Raw genomic sequence first — 15,162 nt, forward strand, 5'->3', positions numbered from 1 at the left:
TGTGCTGTTATAAACATTGATGTGGCTCCCTCAACTGTGGAAAAGAATGCAGAAAGCAGATCTCTGAATCTGCCTGAAGCTCTGAATCTTCAGTCAGTTCTCCAAATCTTTGAGTGGTTTGAAGTTCTGGCTTCATAGTTCCCTAATTTGTGAACCACGACCTATGACGTATTCAGCTCTGTGGGGCAAACACAAGTTTGGAGTATGGTTTCTATTATTCTGAAGCCTCCAGGTGTAGATGGGAAGATAAAACCAGCACCTGTGAGATAATTAGAGAGCAATTAAGTACAAAATTATGTGGTATCGTCCTCTAGTTCAAAGATAAAGCCCGGGTATGCTTAGAAAAGGCAAAGAAGACTTTCAGGAACTATTTGGTCTTGAGCTCAGTTTAGAAACCACAAAGACTAGACAGAGTAATAAGAAACTCAGGACAAGCAAAGGCACTTGCTGTCCACAAGCTGCACTCTGAACTCCAGCTCTGGTCACTCTTTTCAGGCACACAACCTACTGACCACACCATTTTTTCCTACCCTTTTTTCCCCTTTTTGCTTGCTCTCCTGTGTGCAGGATGCTCTGCTAGGGGCTCCCCTAGATTTTTAAAGCATGCCAATGCTACCTTCTGCAGTGAAGGCTTCCCTGGCTGGCCCCGACTCCAAATTTCTCACAGAGCTGGAGAGCTTCTCCCTTGTCCTCCCATTGCTCCTTGCATAGACTCCTATTGAATCTCTTACCATCCTGGAGTTGAGGGGGTCTTTGCCCCACTCACAGAGGTTTTTAGGGAGTCCTAGGCTAGACATCTGATTTTGAAGGTCCCAACAAACAAACTCTGAGGTTCAGCCACTTGCCCCAAAAACCAGACAGAAAAGATAATAATGAAAAACAGGAGGAGATCTTTAATCAATATGGCCATCTTGGAAAGGCAAAGCAAGATCCAGCATCTCAGCCCTGTCTTTGGTTGTTGACAGGAGCTTTAAATTTAAATAGACGAAGAACTGGGGGAATGTGTGAGGGGTATGCAGAAATAAGCAATCTCAGTCAAACTGTGGTCTGGTTGATTTGTTTTGTCAATTCTTACTCTGTGAAGTAGCTCCAGGGAAGTCCTGGTCATGTGACAATTGCCACTTGCCACTCAGGATGTCTATTAGTCCTGTGATCTTGGAAGGAAGAATTATTTTCCATGAGATGATTGCCTATGCTTGGGGAGGGAAGAGTCTCATTCTGGGGTGATCTGAAAGATGTAGGGCAACTGCTAAAGACTTGTGAGCACTACTCCAGGGTTCTGAAACAGGATGCTGCAAATCTTGCCCCAGTCTTAAAGGAGGATGAGGTAAGTTAGGTAAATTTAGGGCTAATAAACCTTACGTTATTTTTTTTTAGATGAACATCCTTAAATGATTATCATGCCAATGTGCAGAGCTGAGCAGATCACAAAATTGAAGGTAATAAAGGAGACGGATACATAGTCAGGCAGGGATGCCAAACTTTATCCTGTTTGTCATTACCTATAGGACATCTGAAGGAAGTAAAGAGCCACTGCTTTTAGCCAAATCAGCCTCTCTGAGTCCCTGTTACAAGGCAGAGCTGTGTCACATCTGGGGATCCTCTGAGCCAAAGGTAGTATCTGGCACACAGGAGGCATTTGGTAAATGAGCCTTGATTGAACACCAGCCACATAGAGGGAAGATTAAAGCTCCCACTTACTTGGAGCAGAGGATGTGAGATGTGTTATTGAAGATCTAAGATTGGATCAATTAGGTGGAGCTCATTCCCAGAGCTCTTGAGGAGTGTGAGTTTAATGCAGTGGTAGTTCTCAAAACCCTCTACTGCCCTCAGAATGGAATTCTAGATTCTTTTTGATCTGGCCTCAACATATCCTGTGCAGGCTCAACTCACACCTTGAACAAACAGTTGGTCTTCAGAGCCACCCCAGCTCCAAGCAACACCCCAGCCTGGATTCTCTCTTGCCCTTTGACCGTGCTACTTAGAAGCCTCTGCCAGGACTGCGCACTGCTGTTCCTACCTAACTAACACTGGATCCTTGGGACCCCTTGTGTGTAGCCCCTGTGTGTGCAGGTCCCCTGGGGCAGGGCTATGAGTCCTCAGTGGTCCAGAACATCCCAGGCACATCCTCCAACAGCAATTAACATACCCTCCTGTAGCTGCAGTGACATGGCTGTCTTCCTGATGGTGACTGTGAACTCCTTGATGGCAGCCAAGGGTTTATCCTGGGTGTCATACCATCAGCTAGCTTTGTTCCCAGGAGATGGTTTTCCAATAAACATGTATGAAATGGAAGACTAAAAACAACACTGGGGTGATGAAAATACCAAAGTAAGGAAAAATCTACAGACATTTGAAAGGGGTGGGGGAGTAGGATTTGGTGATTAATTAATTCTATAAAAAGAGTAAAGGACACTGCAGGTAGGGGCAGTGTCCCACAGGGATCAGATTCCTGGCCTAGGAGAAGTCCACTTATCTGTCTCTGAGTTCCATGCAAAAAAAAAAAAATGTTTTTATCTCTTGTAGGATTTTCAAAATGCAAAATATTTTATCATTTGGGGGCCTAGTTGAGTCTGGTATAAGAGGACATCCAGATGGATGTCCTTTGAAACCAGGAGAGGTCAAGGCTAGAGAGAGATCTTGAGGAAGGAGTGGGCATGGTCCAATTTGTGAGAGCAAAATGTGGTCACTGAGGGAAGAAGCCTACAGCTGAGAGACCCCCGGAGGGCAAAATGTCCAAGCTAAAGGGAGTAGGAGATGGGAAAAGAACTGGTGAGAAATAGAATGGTGGAAAGATAGAAGGGAAATCATGGAAGCCAAGAGAAGATAGCCTAAGAAGAAATAGTGGGCCAGAGCTGTCTGATGCTAACAAACAAACAAACCAACCAACCAAGGAGGTTCAGAAAAGAAAGGAAGAAAGCAAGCTTCAAGAGGGCACCCTTGTAGGAAAGCCAGAGTTCAGGGGTTAAAAAGAGGCTAGTTAGTAGGAAATGGAAACACTGGGGAGAGACTTGGGCTTCATGTCTGAGGAACCTGGCCATGAAATAAAGAGTAGATTATTTTGCATGAAAAAGGGGAAGTAGTTGGGTCAAGAAATGAATTTCTGACTGTTTTGTAAGAGACTGATGTGTAGCTTGCGTGCAGGACAAAAGGAACCTGTTTATGCTGAAGGAATGTGGGTAAATTCTCCTGTTCGTATCGATTATATTTTATTTAATTTTTTTTTTTTTTTTTTTTTTGTTTCCCTTGCAAGTATCTCATAGAACTTTCTGGTGAATTTCCAAAGTCATGGAATCGATCACTAAATCTAAACCACTGGCTGTTGCAATGCCAAAATGAAAATATCATTACTAACATTATAAACTTCTCTCAGAGGTCCCCACGCTTGACTTTCTCTCATAATGGTGGTGGTCATTCTATCCTTTACACAGATTAATAACACCAGCCATAGCAGCAAACACACACACATAGCATTTACTTGGAGCCAGACACTGTCCCAAGTACCTGGGGAAGGTAAATGGCGAACCAAGGTTCAGACTCAACATGTCTGTCTTCAGGTCCATGCACTTAAACCACCATGCTAAACTCAAAATTAGTAAGTTGGTATTTTATTGTAAATTAATGTTAATGTTCCTGATACTTCTACAAGATTCATAGACAACTCTGACAACGTGGCTTGTCCAGAGTTGCCAAGCCACTAATTCTCCAGACCCAGTTTTGTTGTGTGTCAGACCAGCTTTAGTAGTCAATAAATAATTTAATAGCTATCAAATAATCTACCATGTGCAAAGTATTACAAGAACCCTGCAAATCTGAGCTGTGTATTCCATCTCATTTGCTCTTCCTAATCACTCCAATTTGGAGACAGGGGAAACACTGCCAAGATTTGAACTCAAACAACCACAATAAAGGCAAAATCTAATGCCATTTTCATCTGTGAGTGTTTTGTGATCTGAGATTCCCTCTCATCTTGCTCAGAGGTGTAACTGAGTCCCTGTAATTTTCAAGGCTATCTTTTATTTTCTTTGTCAACATGTTAAACAAATCGATGGTATTCATCTCTAATATGAACATACTCAGATGTGCAAAAAAATCACAACTTTTTCTTTATTTCCTAGATACTGACTTAATATTTGTTTGGAGTCTTCATCTCCCTGGGCTGGGAGCCATAGAAACGGCCTCAGTTTGTATCACAATTGCCAGATTTCACTCATTGCCAAGACCTCAGGGGCAGAGCTGGGAGGCATTTACTGCCCAGTTCTCTGATCCACACAAGGGGGCTCTTGTCCCTGTCTACTCGGGGACCCCTTCGGTTCCAGTTGGTCTCTACTGCTTCAAGAACACAAGGCTAACTTTTTGGGGTCAAGTCACAGTGCTGTCCTCCTGGGGACCTGCAGACCTCCTTTGCTTTCTGGTTTCTCCCTTGCCTCTCTGCTTCTACCTAGCAACCCCCCACCCCCCTTTCTTACTGTGCCTCCTATCAATGACTCTGTGTCCTCTCCCTACAGCTTTGTTTAGGAAATCAAAGCCAGAAGAACCTGCATGTGTACTTCTGAGTACAGTCCTGCTACTTGCCTGCCCAAGAGCAATGACCAGGGGATCTTCTAGAGAGGTGCAGGTGAGCATCGGAAGGTGGAAATACAAGAAGGGGGAAAACAAGTTTTCTAACCTCAGAATATCATCTAGCCACAGATGTAGTCCCCTTTAAGAGTACATTTTTAAGGAAGGAAGAAGTTGCTATCCAGGATATATGTTATAGGTACATTGATAATGTTATTTTCCACTATTTTTTTTTTCAAGATCCTTGGTAACAGGTTTGCAAATTTGCCAACATGGAGATGAATATTCTGCTCCGGGGAGGATTGGCTGTGGTCTGTGATTTCTGTCATGATACTCAACAAGTTTCCTTAGGCAATTTTAGAGTTCACAAGGATGTGAAAACACTACCAGTTCAGATTTGCTATTATACATACATATGGAGAAACTGAGGACACAAAGTTAAACTTGTCTGGGATGCCCCAGTGGTACCCAAAGAAGGACCCAGATTGACTATTACCCAGCCCAGTGCTTCTGCCATGATTGCATGTATCCTGGGAGTAAACACCACTAGCAAGTTGGAGCCCTGAGTCAGTGTGGAGCACAGCCACCACAGGCAGCCTGCCCAGGCAGATTCACACATAATAAACTTCCTAGGGAGAACAGTGCCCTGGGCACATGGAAGGGACCTGTGCTCCCACATGGGCTGGCTCCTGCTCACAGTCACTCAGGCACAACCATTGAAATCATCTTTTCTCTTCGGTGCCCAGAGACTCACAGAGATCCTCCCTTCTTCTTCACCTCTTTGGGGGCTCACCTTGCAACTGAGGCATCTGCATAAGCTGCAGAGCCAACATGGTTTTACGTACCTAAGGAGTTTAAGAGAAATGCAGACTACAGATTCCCAGGATGGTTCTCAAGTGTTTTATAATTTCTCTTCCCATTTCCATTCTCTGCGTATAACTGATCACAGTTGAATAGGATTTCTATTCCCTGTTCACACCTCCCACCCTGCCCCAACCTCTTTCAATTTACATCACAGTCCAAATGATTTTTTTGCTGCTCCGAGCAGATTGTCTGTGTCATTACTTTCAGGGGATGCTATATTGGACTTCCCAGCTCTAAGCTCTCCAGCTCCCTGACCTTGCAGTTACCTAGCTCTCCTGGCAATTTACTTCGCCCATCAATACACCAGGTTTAGCTGAGTTGCATTCGGGGAGGCTGTCAGAGCCTGCCATGTTAATTTTCTAATTGAGAATATGAGCACAGACTGAACGGGGAGACAGGTAAGCATGTTCACTTCCTAGGTGAGCTCTCTCTCCCTGAGGATTTTGGATGTGTTGTGCGAGTAGTTCACTTTTCAAAAATCATCCAGATGAAATTATTTATTTTAATCAGATGCCTTTAAAACTGTGCTAATGAGTTTATAATAAGCAGACAAAAGGGAAGCCACCCTGTGCCTAACCCATTTCAGTTCTCAACATACTGTTTTCAGATTATCACTCCCTTGGTGGCTGCTGTTTTTGTTGTTTTATGGTGCTGGGGACCACCACGAGATGATATTAAAGAAAACAGAGGAAGCTGGTACATAATTTCCCATGAGTACTCAAAAGAAAAACACCAAATCACCCTAGCATGTTGAGAAACCCACTTCCTTCTCGCACTGTTCCCCTTCAGTGGTTTTAAAAGGAATGCCTTTCTGCTGAGGGGTAGGCGCATAAATGATGGCTTTCTACTTAAGCAAGTAAGAAATATTAGAGGATTACGTGGATAATTGGGTTCTCTGGTTTGGACACTGGAGGGTCCTCGGTAGCCTGCTCTTAATGTTGCTGGAGGAAGGAGAAACTATTATTTTACAGATGATTTAGACTGATGCACAGAGGGTTTCAGCATTTGCTCAAGCTCACACATCTGTTACATGGTGGAGCTAGGATCTGAATCCAGCCACTAGCTCAGTTGTCATTTTAATCTCCAAACTCACCTCATTATGCAAGCAATATAAGCTTCCCAGAGGGCCCAGCCCAGCCTCTCCCACCCTGATTCTGCCCTCTGTGCGCCCCCTGCTGGTCTCCAGGAGAAGTGTTTCTCCTGAACCAGAGAAATTGACCCCAAACCCTCCTGTTTTCTTAGCTCCTAGTAAAACGGTGGGACCCTTCTGGCTCCCCCTCTTCTGAAACCCCAAATGAGTCCTCTTGGAGGTACTATCTGATGCTTCACTCTTCAGGGATGAGAAGGGCTTGGGAGTGAAGAGTTCTTCTCAAGATTGATTAGGCAGCATGAAGCAGCCCGGGTGGGCAGGAAAGCAGTAAGCACCTAGACTGATAGCACATCTCTTGATAGCACATCTCTTAAGGTCCTCCCCACTCTGTGGTCAGAGGAGCAGCAACTTGATCACCACCCAGGAGCTTGTTAGAAATGCAGGCTCTGTGGCCCCACCCACAGGGGATTCTCCTGCAAAGCACCCGTTGAGGCTCTGCATGTTTTTGCAGTAGATTTAATTTTGACTTTGTTTAAAAATCACAATGACAAGATTTCAACTGGATTCAAACCCTAGCTCCATGATTTAATAGATGTAAGACCTTAGGCATGAGCTTAGCCTTGGTGAGCATCCATTTAAATCATCTATAAAATGATGAAAAGCAAAACTGTTCAAATCTTCAACTCTCAGGACACTCTTGTCCTAAATCTGAGACCCAGTAATTGCACAGAGTCTCCTAACAGCACCGTGATTTACCTAGTCCTATTGCTTAGAAATGTCAAGCTCTGATGGTGACCTTAGCTCTATGTTCCCCCAGAAACTCACAAGATCCTTTTGTCAGCAAGTTCTCTGCTCACTGGAGAGTAGAGACGGTGGAATTGTCTTGTCCTTGTGCTTGATCCTCAGAAATCAAACGACCACAGAAATGTCACGAAAGAGACTTCTGGGTCCTGGGGGAAAACTTCCCCGTCACCACAGTGAAATTTTTTTCCCCTCCCTGGAGTTATAAGAAAGAAAGATGCCCATTGGGCTGAGTGACTCAGACATCCACCTTCTGAAAGAGAGGCTGGGTCAGAGATTTTTTCAAAATCCCTTCCACCTTGATGTCCTATGTGCTTCGATTTACAAAATGGCCTTGATCTTCTCTGATAAACATTCCACTTAATAGAATCACACCTAAAAAGAAAATCGCTGTAGGACACAGAAAACCACCTGCGTAATGTTTTCTGTTTCTTCCTCTTAATTAGCTTTCCTGTTCTCTCTTAGGCAAACAAAAGCTCTTTCTCCTGATTCATTCTCCCCCCACCCCACCTGCACACACACCATCACAGTGACGAGATTCCTACAGAATCAAAAACTGAAGCCTTGAAACAACCTGGGGACCCTCTGCCTCTAGAATGAAAAGAACTTAGAAGGGCCTCATACTAGGATGAGGAGGTAAGTGCTTCTGATGAAAATATGTCTTCTTCAAATTATGAATGGGAAAAAAATTGCTGGGGTGCTTAAGTTGTGCCAAGTACTGCAGGGGATCCCACGTGAATAAAATTGAGTTCCTGCCCTCCAGATTTACAATCTAGTGGGAAAGGCATAATGTAATAAAAATGCTGTCGTGGAGATGTACTCAGAATATCAAGGGCCAGAGACAAAGAATGCCTGGAGAAATGGGAGGGCTGTTTTGTGGAAGACCCGGCCTCAGAGGCAGCCCTTGCAAGGAATGTTGGGATGGGATGAGCTGATGAGGCATGCATAGGCATTCCAAGCCCAGAGACCAGCCCAAGCAGAGAAGTCGGGGTGGAGGTCAAATTCTGAGAATGGCAAATTATATCTGGGAAACAAGGCAGCAACGGGAAGGCAGTCTAGACATCGCCAGGAAGGTAGGCTGGGTTGAGTTTCTCCCTCTGTAAAATGAGAGTGCAGGCCCTAAGTATCTCCTCTAAGTAACCATTCCAGATTTAGGGTATGGTTGCAGGAGGAGGACCCCAAAGCCATTCTGCAGAGTTCTAATTTTGAGAGCCTAAAGAGCCAGGGGAGACTTTTCTGGTAGGAGTTGTGCTCTGGGAAGCTCCCTCAGGGAGGGATGCATATGTCAGAGTTACACATGATGTTAGTCAGTCTGTTACTGTCACAAAATACCCGAGACAATGAATTTAATAAAAAAATGTTTTCTTTGGCATACAGTTTTTGAGATTTCAGCCCATGGTTGATTGGCCGAGTTGCTTTGGGCCTGTGGTGAGGCAGCACATCATGGCAAGAGTGCATGGTAATGGAGACGTTTTTCAACTCATGGTAACTGGGAGGCAAAGAGAGAGATAGGAAATTGCTGGGATCTCAATATCTCCTTCAGGAACCTAATTTTCTCCTGCTAAACCCCATTCTACCACTTCCCAACAGTGCCATGGGTTGGAAACCAAGCCTTCAACATAGGGGCCTTTGGGGAACATTCAAGATCCAAACCCTATCACCCACTCTGGGAGGTGGTTGCTTTAGTGGCCCAGGCAGGAGACAGTGGAGCCTGGCAGCAGAGGCGAGGCGGCAGAATGGTAGGGCAGGGGAATCACTGCCAGAGATCCCGGAGGTGAAATTCATAGCATTGGCCACCAACTGCATTGATGCCATCCTTGAAGCTTCTTCCTGTGGGGACTTAGGAAAGCCACTTATTTGATTTTTAAGGATATATGTACTGAAGACAGAAACAAGGGTCCATGACCAACAATGAGTTCGAGGCAGTGTTTGGCCAGTTCAAAGGGATTTGGAAAGGTTGTAGTGCATATGCTGTGCATTTAGGGGAAATGCTGCAGATGCAGAAAAGGATATCTCAGGGTGTGTTCAGGGGAAGAAGCAAGGAACAAGCTCACTCTCAGAAGCAGATGATATGATACAAACAGGTAATCCCTTCAAGTTGTGGTCCAAGTGAGATGGGGCTGCCCTGAATGGGCCCAGATCAGTTCATCCAAGGGACCCAGAGAACCAGCACACAGCTCTCAGCACCTGGGCAGCCATCTCTGCAGGTCCAGGAAGAGGAAGGGAGGCCCCCCACCCCCCTGGCAGAACACAAGCAAATTCATTCATTTAGCAGATATTTGCCAACATAATACCTTCGGAGTGCTAGTGATGGCAGTAAACCAAACAGAACAAGCAAAAGAATTCTAATTCACAAACAGGGACACAGGTGGGACTCTCAATAGAAGCCGGGGAGTTTGATGACAGTTGTAGACAAATTTCTAGAGGAGATTTAGTGGATGGTCTGCAGCTCAGGGAACCCTGCACTGCGTACGTTCACTGCAGCAAGGTCACATGCATCCTGACAGGGTTTCCAGTTTCTACCAACTCCAGGAGGGAATTCGGTTTGGACAGCATGTCTCCCCACCCTCACCCAGTGCTCATGGAACAAAGACTAAACATAAAAGGGACATTTCTCACTGGGCTAGACTTAATAGTCATGTTTTGTGTTATAGAATCATCGTAAACACTTAGAGATGCAAACAGAACCTAGTGAGACCAGCTAGCGTCAGTAAATAAATCAGCCATTCTCCTGAGCATGCTCCAGTGCCCAGAAACTTAATGTGCTGATCTCCGAGTCCTGTTTATAGAACTGTAGGCAGTCGCCAGACTTTTACCCTGCTGTGCTCATCCTTGGTGCTCACAGAAGATGCTAATGCTCGCCACTGCTCGGGCGTGATGGGTCTAAGTGTGGGTGTGGAGCGTGCTTTCCATTTTGCTTGCATGAAGTCGCCTTTCCCCAGGCATGGGGTGAGCGCCTTTTGCACTCAGGTTTGCATGAGTGAGCCGCCCTCTCTCACCACATTAACCTTAGTGTGAAGTGCGGAGGCCCAGCCTCCTCTGCTTGACTTGAGTGCCCCTCCCAGTGTGGTTGCAGGGTGCTGCCCCAGGACTGCTACAGAGCTCTCTATGGGCATTGCTGTCCCAACACAGGCAGCCACACGAGTGGCCAGTAGAGGGCAGCAGCACGCTCCCTCCCAGTCAGGAGCTGGAGCTGGGCCTCCCTGGGCTGCTAGACCTAGGAGGCAAAGCCAGCTGCTTCTGGGAGAGGCAGGAGGGGCTGACAGTGTGGATCACTCCTGAGGGAGTGAGAGAAAGAAGAGGCTTGGTGAAGTTGTGTGGAAGGCACACTTGAGCACTGCACTTTTGTGAGGGCACCAACACTCGTCATATGGATCTTACTGCCAGAACTCAACCTCCATCCACTTAGGGTTCAGGGCACTTCTTTCTTTTTTTTGTAGTTTTTGTTTTTGTACCAAGGATGGAACCCAGAGGAGCTGAACCACTGAGCCACATCTCCAGCGCTTCTTGTTTTTTTATTTAGAGACAGGGTCTCACTGAGTTGCTTAGGGCCTCACTAAGTTGCTGAGGCTGGCTTTGAACTTGCGATCCTCCTGCCTCAGCCTCCCCAGGTGCTGAGATTACAGATATGTGCCACTGCTCCCACTCCAGGGCAGTTCTAAGGCCATCAGGAAGGTGCCATAGTTCAAATAAAGACATGAGAGAGCTGAGAGGAGACGGCTGTGTTGAAAGATCTCAACGTTTCAAAGGAGGAATTATGCCAACAAGAAATTACATAGAGATAAAATGGACCTTTGTATGGACATTGAAGAGGACAAGGGCTGAGAGGGTGACCTGCTGGGAGCCAGGGCCAGAGTGTTTTGTGATTAAAGGATTCGATCACAAGATGAGCAGACGATGACTGTGAGGTGGGCTGAGGCAGGACCACTGCACAAAACAGCTTGTACTGCCATACAGGAGGACGTTAGGCATAGAGGGTGATGCACTGCAGATGAAGCTGTGTGCTCTTAAGTAAGTTGCTTAACTTCTCTGAGCCTCAGTCTCCTCATTTGTAAAATGTTGTCTACAATGATAAGAGGAATCTAAAGCTTCCCACTGTATGATATGACAGTGATTAGCATTCAGTCTTCACTCAATATCCACAGGCAGTTGGTTCCAGGACCACCCACAGAAGCCAAACACATCAGATGCCCAAGTGTCTTGTATAAAATAGTGTAGTATTTGCATGTAACCTACACACACCTCCCACATACTTCAAATAATCTCGTATGAATTAAAATGCCTGATATATTGTCAGTGCTGTGTAAAGAGTTGTTATACTGTATTATTTAGAGAATGACAGTAAGAAAACCATCTGAACATAGTCAGTGTGGGTGCTGGGTTTTTTTCCCCCAAAATGTTTTTGGTCTACGGTTGGTGGAATCCACTAATGCGGAGCTGGAGGACACAGAGGGCCGACTGTATACAATTCTGTCTTCCCTCCAGACTCTAGCCTAGCGGTTCTCAGATGTGAGCATGCATCAAAATCACAGTGCCAGGCCCCAGTCCCAAAGCTTCTGATGCAGGGAGTTGGGGTGGAATCCAAGCATTTGTGTTGCTCTCTAGATGCTCTTGCTGCTGGCGGGGGGAACACACTGTGGACATTACTATTCCACAACCTGTAGAGACTGTACACTCCTGGTGGGCAAGGGTGCCCAGTATCTAGTGCAGTGATTGACATAACTCAGACTAGGAAGAGTCTCTGTAGAATAAATAGAGGTGGTGTTGAATGAAAACAAAGTCACATCAGTACAGTCTTGAAACCATGGTGGTTAGTGGCAGAAGCTAGAATTGTACCTGGGGAGCAAACTCTGAGGCTAAGGGCATGCAGTCACCCAGCTGTTTTAATGAAACTTAGAGTCAGAGGCTGGAGGGACTGGGGCCCTAATAAGGTTTTGGACTTGTTCCAACCTGTTGGCTTGTTCAGTGGGAGGCTTTATTATGGTGCATCTAGAGAAGGTATTTGCCATGAGAGACTTCCCCTGGTCCACTGCCCTTCAGCCTTCTCAAGGCTAAACCTGCATTCCATACCCACATGAGAAACTAGTCCAGTATTTTTATTGTTATGTGAACTTTGCAGGAACTCTCCCAGGTCCCCATTTGGAAATCTACAAAATCTTTCTCAGATATTGAGTCCTCTAAGCTTGGTGCTCTGGTGGTGCCCGAGGTTGACCTGGTACCTGCCAGAAGAGACATTTCTCTGTAGCTTACCACATGACCACAGCTAGCCTGGGACCAGTTCAGACCTGGGGCCCTGCCGAGGATCCTATTCCTGGTATTATTTGTTAGGGATCAAGCATTACATGAGCATAGGAGCAGCTCTGGCTCAACCCAAGGCATTCACAGGCCAACTGTGGTGTCCAGGGAGCAGGGAACCCCCAAAATGTAGTCTATGTATGTTTGCTTCTGATTCACCATGGTCCGTACCTCGGGAAGCTTAGGCGAGCAGCTCTGTTGTTCAGGCAATTAAGGGAAGAAAGGGAACCTGCTGCACTAATGGCTGGGATTAAAGTAAAATGGATTCACTTCAAATGAAAGAGAGACTGACCCTTCTCCCTCTGGTCTTATTATCTTAATTAACAGTGGCTGGCAGGAATCTTGAGGCCTGCATTGATTGTGCTGTTCCTGTTTTCTCCCCCTCAAAACCCTAGATACACATTATTCCAGGCTTAGTAATCCAAACCCAATACTCAACAGCCCTCTAAATTTCTTATCAGCCCTTCTTCCTCTCCAAGAATCACAGGGTTTCTGAGCTGAAGGGCATCCTGAGAACTGCTTGCATTCAAGTACCTGGGATATGGCTATAAAATGCAATTTTCAGTTCCTGCCAGACCCAAGCAACCTAAATATCCAGGAATCGGGTTTGGCATCAGTAGTGAATTTGGCTTAATTTAATCTTTTAATTAATATGTATAGCATAGACTTTATCATTTTAACCATTTTGAAGTGTTCAGTGGCATTAAGTACATCCACCGTCATCTATCAATCAAATTGTTCATGGTCCCAAACTGAAACAATCACACCCCATCTCTTGCCTCCTGCCAGCCCCTGGCACCTCAGTCTACTTTCTGTATCTGTGAATTTGTCCATTCTAGAAACCTCATACAGGTTAAGTGGTGTAGCTCAGTGGTACAGCACATATTTAGCATGCTCAAAGTCCCAAATTTGATCCCCAGTTCCCCCAAAAAAAGGGTGGGGAGAAAAAAAGAGAATTCTACTTAAGTGAAATCATACAGTATTTTTTCTCTTGTGTCTGGTTCATTACACTTAGCATAACATCTTCAGAGTTCGTCTATGTTGTCTGGTGTGTCAGAATTTTAGTCCCTCTTAAGGCTGGATCCTATTTTCTTATATAAACCCCCAATTTTGTTGACTTATCCTGGATGGACCTTTGTATTGTTTCCACCTTGGGGCTATTGTGAATCATACGGCGTGAACATGGTGTATAAATATCTGTTTGGGTTTCAGCTTTCAATTCCTTGGGGTGTTTACCCAGAAGTGGAATTGCTGAGTCATGTGGAAATTCAGTGTTTATTTTTTGAGTCAGTAGTGTTTTTCAAGCACAGTCGGGGCCGCATGCGGAGGACAGGGTAATCAGACTTCCTGTGATTGGAGTTACCTGGAAACCAACGAGACCAGCCTTCCTCAGCTGGGATTAAGGCACCTGTATGTTTTTAAAGTCCCCTGGTGATTCCAAGGTATAGACACATTGAAGAATCATTGCTTTACACTGGTGCGTCTCAAATTTGAGTTGGTATAAAATTCACACACTTGCTAAGAGTACAGATTTTTGACAGCACCCCAATCTTGAGAGTCTCAGTGAATGGGTCTGGGGGAGCCTGGGCTTCACTGGTCTCAAGACTCTGCAAGTGATTCTAATGTGTAGCCAGGGCTGAGAGCCACTAATCTTGTTCGGCCTCAGGGAAACATGAGAACATTGAGGCTACATGAAGGGACACATTCTGTCTAAGCCTCTGAGCCCCGAAGGGCAAATCTGCACTGGTTCCTAGGCTGATCCCCAAATCAATCCCATGTGTTCCCGCAACTGTATCACCCAGCGTGGGGGTGGGATCACTTACAGAATCTGCTACTCTTCTGCTGATGGGAACAGTACCCTAATGTAATAATTTGTGGTAGAGTGCTTGCCTTGCATGCACAAGGCCCTAGGTTCCATTCCCAGCACCCAAATGAAAACCAACAACGTCAAAAGACAACCTGTGATTAGAGAATGTGAATTTTGCATTTGCTTATGAACAGTTTCTTAACACGTAACAGCAGAAAACCATCAAGCTGATCTAAGAATACACAAAATATTCCCCACAGTCTGTCAGTTACATGAGTTCTCCATTGTATTTTGTGTCCCTTGCATCCATATCCAGGGTTTCCCTTGGATACCAAATATCTCTCCTCTTTCCACCACTTCATAATAACTTAATAGATTATAATCCTCCTGACGCCTGCTTCCACAAACAAACTTCACATCTTTTTCAAAGTCAAGTGCCATATCTATTCTAGTATTGATGTATTTCTTAACCATTTAACTTAGTTAATATGGTGTTACTGTTTTTATTTGGGTCCTGTCTTTTTTTTTTTAATGTGCCACTAATGAAGTTTTTTAGTGTTGTGCTATAGTCCCATATTTTCCCATAAGCCCTGTGGTTATTATTGTGTGATTTTTATACAGTGCAGTGACTTCTAAGAAGTACAGTATATACTACTTATAGAACTAACCACAGAAATAAATTTTACATGTGTCTTTAAAAGCGTGCTGATGCATAATAGTGAGACATAGTAGTGGGATTCACTGT

The 15,162-nt window shown here is 45.1% G+C and overlaps 1 protein-coding gene across 9 annotated transcripts in view; it reads left to right on the forward strand.

The window, feature by feature from the left end:
* The window catches only part of Tlr5 (toll like receptor 5), a 57,151-nt gene that overhangs the window by 3,048 nt on the left and 38,941 nt on the right, over positions 1 to 15,162 (forward strand). For 5 of the 9 annotated variants that reach the window (XR_011703960.1, XR_003582637.3, XR_003582638.3 and 2 more), the window contains exons 2-3: positions 4,509 to 4,618; positions 7,781 to 7,951. Coding sequence is in view for 2 of the 9 variants with exons in the window: in XM_027934687.2 (XP_027790488.2) it covers positions 7,944 to 7,951 (8 nt within the window). In the remaining 7 variants the exon portion in view is untranslated. Of the gene's footprint in view, positions 1 to 4,508; positions 4,619 to 7,780; positions 7,952 to 8,692; positions 8,775 to 15,162 lie in introns of all 9 variants that reach the window. The other 4 variants (XR_003582636.3, XR_003582639.2, XR_003582640.2 and 1 more) reach the window with 2 other exon arrangements.

This window comes from Marmota flaviventris, chromosome 12 (assembly GCF_047511675.1).
Source record: "Marmota flaviventris isolate mMarFla1 chromosome 12, mMarFla1.hap1, whole genome shotgun sequence".
NCBI lineage: Eukaryota > Metazoa > Chordata > Mammalia > Rodentia > Sciuridae > Marmota > Marmota flaviventris.